The sequence below is a fragment of the Pteronotus mesoamericanus genome, unplaced genomic scaffold (assembly GCF_021234165.1).
Source record: "Pteronotus mesoamericanus isolate MK-2021 breed Mesoamerican mustached bat unplaced genomic scaffold, CSHL_Meso_final contig_702, whole genome shotgun sequence".
NCBI classification, from domain to species: Eukaryota; Metazoa; Chordata; class Mammalia; order Chiroptera; family Mormoopidae; genus Pteronotus; species Pteronotus mesoamericanus.
In genome coordinates, this window is record NW_026555239.1 from 4075180 (window position 1) to 4090035 (window position 14856).

The 14856-nt window shown below is 49.5% G+C and overlaps 1 protein-coding gene across 1 annotated transcript in view; it reads right to left on the bottom strand.

The window, feature by feature from the left end:
• The window catches only part of EFCAB6 (EF-hand calcium binding domain 6), a 163029-nt gene that overhangs the window by 74074 nt on the left and 74099 nt on the right, over window positions 1–14856 (bottom strand). Inside the window, exons 10-15 of the mRNA XM_054582574.1 lie at window positions 14340–14453; window positions 12122–12227; window positions 6264–6435; window positions 5232–5287; window positions 4984–5144; window positions 1507–1680 (exon numbers count right to left, since the gene is read on the bottom strand). Of these exons, the coding sequence (XP_054438549.1) occupies window positions 1507–1680; window positions 4984–5144; window positions 5232–5287; window positions 6264–6435; window positions 12122–12227; window positions 14340–14453 (783 nt within the window). The remainder of the gene's footprint in view (window positions 1–1506; window positions 1681–4983; window positions 5145–5231; window positions 5288–6263; window positions 6436–12121; window positions 12228–14339; window positions 14454–14856) is intronic.

A 14856-nucleotide genomic window follows, 5' to 3' on the forward strand; every position in this document is an offset into this window, starting at 1 on the left:
GAGCTGGCTAACTATGGCGTGTGACTAGGCAGACACAGTCAGAAAAAGGATATTTTTGAGAACTGGGAAAATCATTTAAATTAAGCAGGCTGCGTTGTGGTAGCCATATCACAGAAGGGAGCATCCATCCATGGGAAGGAAGTCCCCAGCTTTTCCACGCTAATTTATAAAATCAACTTGGTTCATAAAATACAGATGTGCCATGCTGTGCTGTGCGCGTGAGCGTGCGCGTGCATACGCGTTGGGGGAATAACTGTTTCTCCAGCTCTCCGGAAGCCTCCCGGGCCTGCCGCGGGGGCGGCGGAGGCAACAGCCGTGAAGTAGCCACGGAGGATGAACTTCCCCTCCTTTGCTGCCGCGTCTGTCGACGTTTAAGAGCTCTCCAGCAATGCCCACGTTTTATGAAACGCTTAATTGCTGTTCCTTCTCTCACTGGTTTTAGGAGACAGATAGATCTCATCACTGAACAGTTAGCTTTCTCTTAAAATATCATCTCTCTGCCCATTTAAAATTCAGCTATTACTGAAATGCCCAGAGAGTCAAATTTCATTAGGATGGCATTCAAATATCCCCATTGCTCTGCACTTAGGAACTTTTAAAAAGAGATGTGATAAAGTGAAGTCTGCTGAACACTTCCACATTTTACCTTTCCTTATGGATTTATTATAAGCCAGGAACAAGCTAGTTAAAAATATCATCTTTTCATTAGACTAAACCTGTAGTTTTCAAAATGACGAAGGGCAAGAATATTCATCAGTCCAATTTTTAATAGATTTCCTAAGTATGTTTTAGTGTTATGATTCCATTTGGCAATCGTTTGGGTAATTCTATCATTCTTGTTAGAAAACGTTAACTGGTTGAAGGCTGTATTTTGCAATAAATATTAAACAGAGGTCAGGAATCGGGAGTTTCTGGAGCAGAAGGGACGTGAGCACAGGTACGCGACCGCTGAGGGGCGCACAGGTTCTCTGGGAGGCGAGAGCCCTGCGTTCCTGCACCAGGGCGACCACTAAGCTTGTGAAACATGAGGCAGGTCCCCAAACCCCCTAGTGTCTTCATTTCTAGAATTAATAGGTCAGCTCAATAATTCCTAAGATCTCTGCTTGCTCTAAAATCCCCTGACTCTAATCATCGCATTTATAGCTTGCCATCTTTCTTATTTAAATAATAAAATATTAATACACTCATTTAGTTAATAAATATTTACTAACTGCCTTTCCACAGTAGGCTCCAGTAGACTCTGGAGGGGCAGTGGGGGGTGGTTATGAAGATTTTATTTATTTATTTTTAGAGAGAGGAGAAGGGAGGGAGAAAGAGGAGGGAAACATTGCTGTGAGAGAGACACATCAACTCGGTTGCCTCTTGTATGTGCCCTGACCAGGGACAGAGCCTGTGCAATCCAGGCATGTGCCCTGACAGGGAACTGAACCAGCGACCTTTAGCTTTGCAGGACGACCTCCAACCAACTGTGGTTTTAACATGCGTTTTTGTTTTGTTTCATTTTACCTCTCAGAACCATCTGGCGCCTGCAGCTCCTCCTTCTGAGAACGTTCCCGTGATGGCCGATCCTTTGGAGTGAGGGCTGGAGACGCGGAGGGCGGGCCATGGACCCCTATGCTGGCCAAGAGGTTCTTATAAAGGACTCTTCCCGAAGCCGTATCCCGGAACAGACTGCAGAGTCTGAATTTTAAAGATAAGTAGAGCACGCCCATTAGAACAGCTCAAACTAAAAAAGACGGACCCTACCAGGTGTCGGCGAGGATGTGGGTGACTGCAGCCCTCATCTGCCATGGGCAGGGCGTAAAATGGGGCGCCACTTTGGGAAATGTTTTGGCAGCTGAATATACACTTCCCAGAGGAGCTGGCCGTTCCACCCCTCGGGATATAAAGATGTATGTCTCCACAAAGACTCGTACAATACGCACAGCTTTCTTTGTGACCGGCCCAAACTGTAAACGGACCAGATATCCACCACCGATGGATGCACAAGGTGTGTATTCCATACAATGAAATACTACTCAGCAACAAAAAGGAACCCACTGAGAATACATGTGACAATATATGAATCTCAGAATCTTTACGTTGGGGGATAAAGTCTGGCGAAAAGCGGACCTCGTGTGCGCTGCCGTTTATGTAAAACCCTAGAGAGCGCAGAGTCATCTGCAGGGACGCCGGTGGGGGCGGGGGCGGGCGCGAGACAGCTCTGGAGGGGGATGAGAGTGTCCGCTGCCTCAACGGACAGCTTGTGACGGTTTCATGGACGTATATGCACGGTGGCATTCTTCAAACTGCATCACAGAAACGTGCAGTTTACAGTTTGTAAAGAATACCTCAATGTAGAACAAATGTAAAAAAAGAAAAATTCAAATTAGAAATTTCGGTGTGGAATTATGGAAGTACTTCCACTGGAATGGTGGCAGACACAAACATTTTAGAAAAACCTGAGAAACCACTGATAGAGCGGGATCTATTTTTTAACATTTTATTACTATTTTCTAATCATAAAAGTTGTGCATGCTCATTGTTGCAAATGTTGGAAAGCCAGAGGCCCCAAACAGAATCTATATGCGTATTTGTTAAAATGTCCAGGCCACAGAGCCCAGTGTGACGGGAGTGGCCCTGGACTTGGCCCCCTGGGTCTGAATGTCAGCTCTGCGCCTCTATCGCTCTCTGACAGCAGGCGGCCTCGGGGCGGGCTCTCTGGAAGCCTCCTGGGCACTGGTGAGGCCGAAACTATTGTCACGTGAGCACAACAACATCACTGGTCTCTGGCACCCCGAGCCTCCCCAGTGCGCGCGGTGGGCTTCCCAGAGGCCCCGCGTCCTGGCCTGGCCCTCGCTCTGACCGCCGATGGGTGGTGTGTTGTGTTCTCTGGCGTTTCCTTGGGGAGCGGAAATGTTTAGGGTGCACAGGTGGGCGGCGCTGAATCTTCCTGGCTGTTTCCTTCCACCTGCTCACGCTTCTTTCCTTGCTGGACGAGGCACTGCCTCCCCTCCGCCCCCCGCCCAACCCCCGCTGCTCCATAGCCCCGGCCTCACCTGAGCCTCCCCCAACCCCATCGCCCTCCATGCCCAGGGTCACCAAGCGCCCCTGCTGTGACCTGGTGTCAAGCGCCTGGGCTTTTCCTCTCTCCCTGTCACAGTCCCCTCCTCCTTGGAGAGACCTTTATAACCTGCAAATCTGGAAATGTCACGTCTTCCCACTCCTCGAAGCGACCTCGTGGGCCCAGCTCCCCGCGGCTGTTTCTTAGCAAGGACCGCCCGCCAGGGCCCACAGGGACTTGCATGTAAGGGTCCCCGATTCAACCTGGGGATGGTGCACGGGCACCAGGGCCTTCAGAGCTCTGCTGGGGCTCTCAGAGCCACCGCCTGGCCGATGCTTCCAACTCCCTGGTGCACGACGTGGTCATCCTCGCCCGACCGGGCCGTCCCTCGGCCTCATCGCCTTCTGCCCCATCCCCCAAGAACGCCCTGCCCCACAGACCCTGAACGTACCGTGCGTCCCGGGCCCGCTGGGCTCTTCTCTAATGTGCCATATCCTGAAATGCCCGTCCCTTACTCCAGGGACGCGCTCGGATGCCATGCCTGCCCACCCACCGGCTCTCGGTGGGCGCTCCTGCTCCGTGTCCTTCAAGTGCTGTGAGCTCGCTCCCTAGACACCTGTGCCAGGCTGGGTGTGTCGGGATCTCCCCCTCCCCCACGTTAAACCACCCTGGGGACAAAGGGGTTCGTGCCAAGCGGGCCTGGGACAGCCGCTATGCAGCGGGCGCTCCCTAACACTCCCTCCCTGAGTGGAAGAGGGCGTGAAGGACGAAGCGACCGGCCCAGTCCGTCCCGAGCACCCCCACTCTCCTGACCGCACACCGTGGAGCCCCTGCAGACACTAGGTCGCCTGCCCTCGCTCTTCCTCTGCTCTGCCCAGGCTCGTCTGTGAATGTTTGATAAACGTGGGGAAGCCAAGCCCCAGCCTGCCTCTCCTGCTCAGGAAAGCCTCCGCCTCACCTCCTCCTCTTACAAAACTTTTTTTCTTTTCCGTACAAAAACCAACCATAGGAAAAATAGGCTGTGAAACATGAACAGCCACAGGGAGGAGACTAAGCGGCCAACAACCACCAGTGCGCCCACTGTGTTTCAGGTCGCTTAGCTCAGTCTGCCGTAAACCAAAGCGACAAACGAGGTTTTTAGCGTTCCCATCAGGTGGGATGAGAGAAAGCAGAGCAACTTTCCTCCCTGTGACTCAATTGGATTTCCCCCCAGAGTGACGTCCCAGATCCCTGCCCACACGCCGGGAAGCGCTGGACCACAGATCTCCAAGGCCGTGCAGCCTGAGGGGACGGCAGGGCGGTCAGGGCTCACGTGGGAGGCATCGTCCCTGGTCCCAAGCTGTAGGCTGTCACCTGCAGAGAGGGAAGCATCATGGCTCTGTGCCCCGAGGGACATGCCCCTCTATGTGGAGGGTGGAAGGGGCACGTGGCAGGACAGCCGCGGGGCTTTCGAGACTCTGTCCTTTTCTTTCAATCCCTGTCCTCTTCCAGCTTGGGCTCACGCTCCACAAATTAAGTTTTAAACTAAAATGAAACAAAGATGTAGTTCAAGCCACCGTTTGTGGGATGGCTGATCACAGCCAGACACCCCGGGAGGTGGCAGAGTGTGACGACGAAGAGCGTGGCAGTCGGGTGCCAGGACGGACCCCAGGCTCTGCCACTCACTAGTGAGAGACTGAGTGGGTACGTAACGTCTCCCGGCCTGTTTCCTGGTCCGTGGGAGGGAATGAGCGCGACGCCCCGTGGCTGTGCTGAGGACAAAGTCACACAGCGTCTGCCACGCTGTCAGCAAATGCCCGACGTTGGTAAGGACTAAATAAACAGCTATTATCAATATTACCTAGTAATACCGCGAGCATACACCAAAAAGGGGTTAGAATTATAACGGGAGACTTGATGGAAAACATGACCTGAAGTGACTTCGTTACCAGAAGTCTTACTTCGTTAAATCCTCCATCGTTAAACAGGGACAGAATATGTGCATGACTTTCTTGAAGTTGTTGGCGCCCATGAGCCCGGAGCGCCCGAGGTCGTAGGAGTGCAGCATGTTGTAGAAAGCCAGGACGTTCCTGCCGATGGCATCACGGACCATCTCTTCCACCTGCCAAGACACGAACACGTTGACCGGCTGCAGGCATGGCATCTGGGGTGGCGGCGCCCTGGGACCACCGAGGGAGGCGTTGCTTACCGAGTCCTGGGCCAGCAGGAGAGGAGTCCGGGGCTCCGCGTGGGGGGACGGCTTTCCTGTCTAGTTGGGAAAGAGAAAGTACGGAAATACCAGTCACTCGTACGGGCAGCAGGCAAGCGCTCCGGAGTCCGTGAACGCGGACTGCCAACTTTGCCCCTGAGCAGCCCACGGCCCTGAGACCTTGAGCAAGTGAGCTTGCCCTCTGAGCCCCATCTGGAAATGGGGATAAGAACGCTGAATTTGCACTTCTTTTTTAAAAAGTACAATAGACCTGAAAAAAATCCACCACCTAGAAATTAGGTAAATGCAAAGTGACAGAGAGAGATGGCACTTTTGCCTATCAGCATGGTAAAGATGAAAAGGGAAGCAAAGCGCCCAAGTCAACAAGAATAATATTAGACAATTAGAAAACGTGCAGGCGGGGGCGGAGGGGGGCAGTGACCGCCCCAGCAGGACGTGCAGGGGGCCGGCGTGCAGGGAAAACTAATCTGATTTTTAAAACCTATTAGAAGTCTAAAAATGCTAATAGCTATTACAGTTATGGAAGCATTTCTAATAATGAACAGTGTCCACTTTTCAGTGAAAAGAAACAAACATTAAAAGCAGATGTGAGTCACTAGCAGCAACAAGCAGTCATTACGTAAAACGTGAACGAACATAAAAGCTCTGAAACTGCGGACCGAGGCCGGAGGAGCGCGCACAGCTGGCCGGCGGCGCCGGTGAGACAGGGCGGGGAGAGGCCGCCGCTCAGGTTCCCAGAAAACGAGTTCCATCCTGTAGGTAAAGGCGCTCCCAGCAGGGGGACAGGTCCTCAGAAATGTCAAGCAGCCCCCAGTACGGCCCAGAAACTACAAGTCCAAATTAAGCACTCTTAAACACTTAACTTACTTAAAATGAAAGTTAAGTCCGCTGAGAAATTCACAGCGGAGTCATGCATTTCTTCACACCATGCTCACCCGCATCCCTCATTTTACTGAGAACACTTTAGTCCCCAGCCTCCTTGGGAAAGCGTGCGCAAAGCTGCCACACAACTTACCAGGCAGCTGTCCTCGAGCAGTTGGGCGAACGCGCGCACGTCCACCAGCCCTGTGCCGCTGGGGTCAAGCGTCCGCATTAGTGCTCTGAATTCTGAGTCGCTTATTTTCACGACCATGCAATTTATGATGTGTCGCAATTCTTCCCCTTTTATCTGTCCATCCAGTTTCTGAGCATGACAGTGTATTTAAGAGAATTTTTAAAAAAGAAAAAAGGGAGGACAAGCATTATACATATTCAGTATTGTTTAATAAACCGTGAGCTTTGGCTAAATAGAATTAGGCTATGCAACAAGAAAACCCCAGCTGGCAATCATGATATAACCCGTGTGCCAAGAGCCAGAACTTTGCACGCGCAGCTCCTACAATGCTCTCTATCAGGATGTGGGCGGGACATGGCCCCAAGGGAGGAAAGAGGCCCGTTTTACTGCAAAGGCTGGCTGCCCCCTCCCAGGACAAGCTACAGGCTGTCACAGAAGGCCTGAATAGCTCCTCCTGCCCCAACCCCACCTGAGGCCTACGTGGCTCAGCCACAGGGGACACGAAACTTCCCGGCAATTCAATTTCAACCTGCCAATTTACTAAGAATATTAATTATGCTGGTTTTTCACTACCACGAACCTCATCTATTACATAAACGGACAATTACTTAGTGAGAAAAATCTCAGCCCTGCGTAAGGAAAACATACTATGAGCAAAATATGGACAGGCAAGCTTCTTCCCCAGAACGAAAAAAACACAAACCTCATCAGTAAGACAATTAAATATTAAAACTGATATTTTTATATATTTTTATATCTAGTTCCTGATACTGGGAACTAGAAAACCAGGGGAAATAAAGAACCCTTGCCTCATAGAAAACAATTAGGAACGTTAATGCAACAAACTCTTATTTCGGGGTCTAAAATCTGAAAAGGACATAAGGTTCTCTTGGGAAAACTAAGACATCCAGAGGACAAGGGCGTGCCTTTGAAAGTGATAATCAATTTTTTAGTGTCTACACAGGAATCATAGGCAATTAATTTTTTGTGATTTTCAATAAATTTATAGCGGTGCGCAGCCATCCTCACCACTAATTTCAGAACATTTTCACTGCAAAAGAAACTTTGTGCCAATTCACTGTGACTCCCCATTTCCAGCCCCAGCAGCGTAAGGCAACTAAGAATCTTTTTTCTGTCTCTCTGTATTTGCCTTTTCCTGGACAGTCTATGGAAATAGAATCCTACAACATATCATCTGTACATGTCTCACATCTGGCTTCTGCCACTTTGCATAATGCTTTTGAGGTTCATCCGTGACGTAGCACGGATCGGTACTCTGTTCTTTTTTATTTCGGCTACTATTCCATTGTATGGATACGCCACCCTTTGTTTATATTGTCACAAGTTGATGAACATTTGGGTTGTTTCCAGTTTGGGAATTATGAATAGCGTTGCTATGAACATTTGCACGCAAGTCTTTGTGCGAGCATATGCTTTTCTTTCTCCCGGGCAGATACCTAGGAGTCGAATCGCTGGGTCATATGGTAAATTGCTGCTTAAATTTTAAAGAAACGACCATGTTGTCCTCCGCAGCGGTGGCTCCACTTTACACCCCCTGCAGCAGCGCGTGGCAGACCCAGCATCACCGGCACTTGTTACAGTCTAAGGGGGCAGGCCATAGCCGTACATAAGCGCATGTGACGTGGCGTCTCACTGTGGCTTTGATCTGCATTTCCCTAATGTCCAGTGATGTTGAGCATCTTTTCATGTGCTCACTGGCCATTCGTATATCTTCTTTGGTGAACTGTCTATTAAAATCTTCTGCCCATTTTTTAAATTGGGTTGTCTGCTTATTAAGTTCAGAGAGCTCTTACCTATCCTGCATATAGGTCTTTCACTGAATATGTCATTTTTATATATTGGCTCAGTCTGTGGCTTACCTTTTCCCTTTCTTAATGGTATCTCCAGGAGCAAAAACAAAAGTTCTTGATAAATCCAACCCATTTTTTTCTGTAATGGAGCAGGCTTTTAGTGTCATATCTAAGAGATCCTTGCGCAACACAAAATCACAAAGATTATGCATATGTCTTCTAAGAACTTTATTGTTGTAGCTCTTATGTTTAGGTCTAGGGTCCATTTTAAGTTATCTTTTGTGTATGATGTAAGGTAATTTGTCTTTCTGCACATGGATATCTGTCTCAGCACCGTTTGTTGAAAAGGCTATTCTTTCCCCCCTTGAACTGGTCAACACTGAACTGACCACGGCGTGAGTTTATTGTCCACCCTCAGTTCTGTCCCACACACCAGTGTGTCTAGTCCTCACCCCGGGGCCGCACTGTCTTTCCTACTGTAGCTTTATCCTGACAATCCAAAATCGGAAGTTAAGCACTCTAACTTCATTCTTCTTCTCCAAGACTGTTTTGGCTATTCTGCAAATTTTGCATTTCTGTATGAATTTTTAACATTAGTTTTTCAATTTCTGCCAAAAAAAAAGTCACCTGGGTTTTGATGTGGTCTGCATTGAATTTATAGATCAGTTTGGAAGGAACTGCAATTTTAAGAATGAGGTTCCCAAGCCATGTATATGGACTCTCTTTATTTACTTACATCTTTTTTTCTTTTAATAATGTTTTACAATTTTTTTTATTTTATTTTTTTAGAGAGAGGGGGAGAGAAAAAGAGAGGGAAAGAAACATCGATATGAGAAATATGGACTGGTTGCTTTTCACATGTGCCTGGGCTGGGACCAAACCCACAACCTAGGCATGTGCCCTGAGAAGCGAACCTGTGACCTATAGGTTTGCAGGATGATACCCAAGCAGCTAAGCCACACCAGCCAGGGCATGTTTTGTAATTTTCAGTGTACAAGTCTGGCACTTCTTTCGTTAAATTTACCCCTAAGTATTTTATTCTTTTTTATGCAATTGTGAATGAAATCGCTTTCTGACATTCGTTTTCTGATTGTATATTGCTAGTCTATACTATACTAGATTTTTGTATATCGATCTTATATCCTGCAACCTTGAAGTCATTTATTAGTTGTAGCAGTGTGTGTGTGTGTGTGTGTGCGTGTGCTTTCCTTAGAATTTTCTATTACAAAAATACATGGTATGTGAATAAAGACAGTTCTCCTTCTTCCTTTCCCCTCGGGATGCCTTTTCTTTCTTCCCCTTTCTGAGTGCTTGTCTAAAGCCTCGGCCCAAGGGCGACTAGAAGGAGCAGGTGAGGTGGATACTCTGGGCTTTGCCTGGTCTCCCAGGAACAGCAGTTGATCGTTTACCATGAACTAGGAGTTTCTCACAAATGCCCTTGAGCAGGTTTGGGAAGTTCCCATCTATTCCTAGTTTTTTGAAAGCTGTTATGAATGAGTGTTAGATTTTTTCAAATACTTTTTCTTCATCTATGGAGATGATCGTGCAGCTCTGTCCTTACATCTATTTATTGTGCATTACATCATAGCACCGAATCCTTTTTATGTGCTTCTGGATTAGGTTTGCTAATTCATGAAGGATATTGCTCTATGGTTTTCTTTGCTTGTTTTGTCTTTACCTGGCTTTGGTATCAGGGGAATATTGGCCTCAGAGAATGAACTGGAAGTGTTCCTTCCTCCTCTATATTCTGAAAGTTTGCAAAGAATTCATATTATTACTATAACCAATCTTTGCAGTCTTCAACATTGAGAATTTGCACGTTTTTTTGTTAGATATATTTCAAGGTATTTGATTTTTTAAAAATATTATTGGAAATGATGTTTTTAAAATTCTTTTTCTAATTGCTTCTTGCAGGAGACAGAAACAGCGTTGATCTCTGCATGTTGACCTTGTACATTGCATGTAGCCAACGACCTTCTAAATTCTAATATTAATTCCTGAATTTTTGAAGATTCTTTTAGAATAGAATCTTTCTATTTATAAAACTATGTGAACTGAAAATAAGAGTAGGTGGTTAGGCGGGGTATAAATGCCCTCTGAGTAGCAGGCAGTGAGCCACACCTGGTTCCAACGTCAGTGACAGGTCCACTCGGGGAGACAGCGGCAGTGGGTGGCGGCAGCGGGCGGAGGCAGCACACACAGCTGCGTGGAATGTAGGACTTGGGGCAGATGGAAGTAGCTTCCAGTAACCTTGCGCCCCTCTCTGGAGTCGGGTAGGGACCTGTTCCTCGGGGCTGTCCCCTGTAGCCCAGCCAGATGCCCACCACTGCCCACTCCTGGCCCCTACCCCTGCCCCTTCTCCTTCCGGGGCCAGCCCGTGGCCAAGGCCCACGCACGTGGAGTGGGTGATGGGTGGGGAGTCGCACTCGGGAGCGCTGCAGCTCCAAGGCGCCGGGTGGCCGCTGCCCTTCCGTGGCACTCAGCATGTGAGCCCGCCATCAGCAGGGCTCAGCGCCGCCTGCCCGCGTGCTCAGCCTCAGTGCCCGAGGCGGCCCGCGTGGGCACCCAGCATCCTCGCTCTGTGGGGCCTCTGCTGCTCTCCAGCTGAGCAGCCCGGCAGCGACTGCCCAGTGGTCGCGCATTTGCAGCGGTTGGCATTATCACAGCCCTCCCGTAACAGGGAGGCAGATTTCACTATTTTTAATTAAATTACTTCTTCAATTTACTAATAGGAGCCGAGGTGCGCAAGCACACAAAGCTTTCATTTATCCTCAGGAGGCGGCCGGCTAGCAGACGGCAGCCAGCTGGGGCCAGGGCTGCCGGTGCCTGTGCTGGTGCGGCCAGTGGGAACCCTGGCCCCGTCACGCCCTGGCTGGGGCCTCGGGCTGGTGACTTACCCCCCACGCCGCTCCCCTTCCTCAGCAAAGCGGGGTGAAACAGAGGCATCACGTGAAGAGGATAATAGCGCCCCCCTCACAGGCGTGTTGAGAGGCTGAAGTGAAAACCGGTCCGTCACTTCATACAGCGCCTGGCACACGGTGCCCATTCAGAGAGGACAAGTCACATCAGACCCAAAGATTCATGATGATAGGCGTGCTAGCTGCCATGTCCCCCACAGAAAACAGAACCCCAAATCTCTGAATCCATGCTCTGCTCGGAAACCCCAAGCAACGGCGTGGGAGACTGGCAGGTGAGGAGCTGCGGTCTGCAGGCTGGAGTGCAAACAGCACGCCTAAGGACCGCCAGGCCCCGGGGGCTCCCCGCAGGGCGGCGCCCTGCCGAGCAGCCTGCCCTGCCTCGGAGGCTCAGGAAGGGTGACTTGGAGGCCAGGTAACTCCTTCTTTGTACATATTTGCATCTGAGTGAAAATTATTTACTGCGGTGCTGGTTAGTTATTAGCGATTCAGTTACTGTATGTACTCAGTAAATAACGAACTTGAAAAATGTCACCTCTGTATCAAAAATACACCAATATTGCTTTTCTAAAATAAACATGAATGCAGGACAAGAGCTAATGTTTTAAGCAAGTTGCAAACTCATGAATCAGCCTCCCTCCGCAGCACAAACGATAGACAGGCTGTCCTGGGGCTCAGACAGCGTCCCTGCCGCAGGCCACAAGTCAGCTAGGAGCCTGGACTCCAGGTGGGCTGGGCGGGGAGGGTTCATCGGGTCTGGATTACTCGTCAGTTCACAAGTCAATGACGACTAGTCACCCCATCCTTTGACGACCTGGCCCTGGACTATTCTCCTCCCCCAGCATGTGCCTGACTGCATTGCAACACGTTTGCGTCGTCTGCCCTCCCGACCGGACCGACCCTGGAGGCCGAGCCCTGGGTTCCTGAGCACTTAGAACAATTCCCAGCACGTAATGGGAGCTCAAAACCCATCTGTTAGGCGGAGCAATAAATAAATGCACAGCCTTGCCATTGGCCTCGTTCTGACCAGTAAACCAGCCTTCTGAGAAACAGTGGGTGTTTCGCTGGAGAAGGGCTCCAGAGCCTTACGGTGTCGATGAGCATCAGGGCCTTCTTCAGCGATGTGTGGAGGTCTCTGTGTCTAAACAACCTTGTGATGACATTTTCCTGGTGAGGCTGATGTTTAGAGTCGCTGCTGCCAGAAGATTAAGGAAAAAGGACAGAAATAAGCTCATGTTCTTGAATATAGTCCTACCTTTTAAAAAATGGCCCTCACAACAACCACCGTAACTGCCCCCTGGTGGAGAGTTCTTTGTCCTGAAAGTGTCCTGCGCATGCGCAAGCCCTACTGTCCCTCGGTCGGGGCGACACCTGGTAGGGAGGTGGCATGGACGCGCCCACCACGGTCAGCTCTGTGTGCCAGCGCTCTCCTCCCCCCGCGTCTGGCCGCAGCCGGCCCTCCTGCCAGTCTGGGCCTTGGTCTCCGAACGGGCCAGGAAGGACACTACGGTCACAGCCAAGACCACCGCCACCCTGGGGGCAGCTCGCCGCAGCACACTCCTCCACATGAGCACAGAGGGGATACCCACCCTCGCAGCCGCGTCCCCCCTGCGGACAGTGGCCATACCAGCTATGCTGTCGGACCCCTCCCCAGGCCCAGCGCCTGCACGCGTGCCCTTGACCCACACTGGAGGTCAAGGCCAACACACTCTGGGCTCCGGTCAGAAAGGGGCCGCAGTACCTCCTACTGACACGCTGCCCTTTTCAGTGTCAATTAGTTCGACATTTCCCACTAAATGAAGAACAAGAGTGAACCAGCTCCCCTGCTTAAAAATCCCCAAATGTGTCTGGGGGACCTTAGGGCCCTGTCTCTACGGCCATCTGTTGTTTCCGGTTGTGCAAAAATGTATAAACGCCCCACCACCACCACTTTTCAGAAACTTAAAGCAGAGGATTCCCTCAGCGGAGTCCCATGCGTGCGTGTGCACGCACGTGTGTGGCGGGCGAGCTATCCAGGCCACGGTGCAATAATTAACAGCTTCCCTGGCTGCACGCTCTGGTCAGTAGCACCTTCACCCCAGTTGTGACAACCAGAAATGTCTCGTGGCATTGCTGAAGCCTCCTGAGCAGCCAAGATTGTCGCCAGTTGAGAACCACAGTTCTCAATAAATAAAATTCACATTTTCACTCAGAGTCCTGGACAAGGTGCTATCAGAAAAGGAAACTACAAAGAAATGGGAGTGACTTCACTTAAGAAATGAACTACAGAGGAGCGTCCCGGGAATTGGCGGGGTGGGGCGGCACCTGAGTGTTGGCAGGTGACCGACGTTCACAGACCCCTGAGGCACAGCTCGGCCCCGGTGGGACCGGGGTCCACTCTGCAGTACATCTGACTTTACAGTGGCACGCAGCGCCTTCCACGAGTGTGCTGAGATTATGAAGCCCGCTTTTTCTTGAAGATTTACACGGGCAATCAGTGCAGGACGCTCATCAGCACAGACAAAATACCTCTTGGAGTAAAAGGCTGAACTCTAAAGTGTCACATAGTTAGGTACTTTTCCCAGTTTGGGGCCCCTACTACAATGTATGTGATAATGCTAATCTAAAGTTATAATAGGCCCTGGCTGGGTGGCTCTGTTAGAGCGCCACCCAGATAGGCCAAGCTTGAGGGTTCGATCCCTGGTCAGGGCACGTAACAGAAGTCGACCAATGAATGTATAAATAAGGGAAACAACAAATCAATGCTTCTCTCTTTTTCTCTCTCTCTAAAAATCAATCAATAAAACTATAATAGACATGAGAACACACAGAACAAAAGATGCCCAAGGCACAATCCCGCGACCCGCAACGTCTGCAGAGTGGTCAGAAGAGCCGTGAACATGCATCATTCCTTTCTATATAGCACTTCCAGGTCCGTGTTTACACCTAGTGCTGCAAGAACGCACGTGCAGCCCGAGACCGGCACTGGCGGCAGCGCTGTGTGAGGCTGCGCGCCCCGAGCTATGAGCCGCGGCTCCGCCTCCGCTGCTCTCCAACCACAGGACCCAGTTAAGACTCCTTGTAGCCTCATTTTTTTATCTAGAAATTGGAACAATAATTATACCTGCCTTATAGTTTTCAGGCAATTCTAAATAAGAACGTACAGAAAATAATTTATAAACTGCAGTCACTAGGTAAAAGTTCATAATTAGTCCACGCAGACTAATTTGTCATTCAATAAATGAAGAAAAGGTAATTCAGGTATTCTCTTTCCTTTTACATATTATGATCTGCGCAAGAAAAGTTTAGAATTTCTATTTTTACGTACCTAATTTTTTTTGCCAGCGGAACTGTGTTGTCAACTTCCATCATCCACTGAGGATCATGCAGTGATGCTAGAAATTGCTTCCAATTGACTTTCTTGGTGGTTTTAAGCCCAAATCTGGATTTAAAAAAAAAATTCCAAACATCATTTCTGTAACACTGCATGGATGAGATGTTCAATATTGAATTTTAAATGGCAGCAATGAGTTTTTAGAAATTTTCTAATCTAAGGTAAACAAAATAATTTAGTAAAATCATTCTACAAATTGATTTTTAAAAAGCAAGGAAAAATCAAACCAATTATACTTCTCCGTGCCTCTATCTCCCATTGGCAAGAGCATACACTGAAGGAAGAAGCAGGCATTCGATGAAATTTCTACTGTCCATGACGTAATACTTCACATACATCGTGTGAGGAGCTCATTTATTGTGTGAGCGGCAGAGCGGCCTGCGAGATGTCCGCACCCTAAGCCCCGGGACCGTGAAGATGGGGCTGCGGCGGCACAGGGGACTCGCAGGTG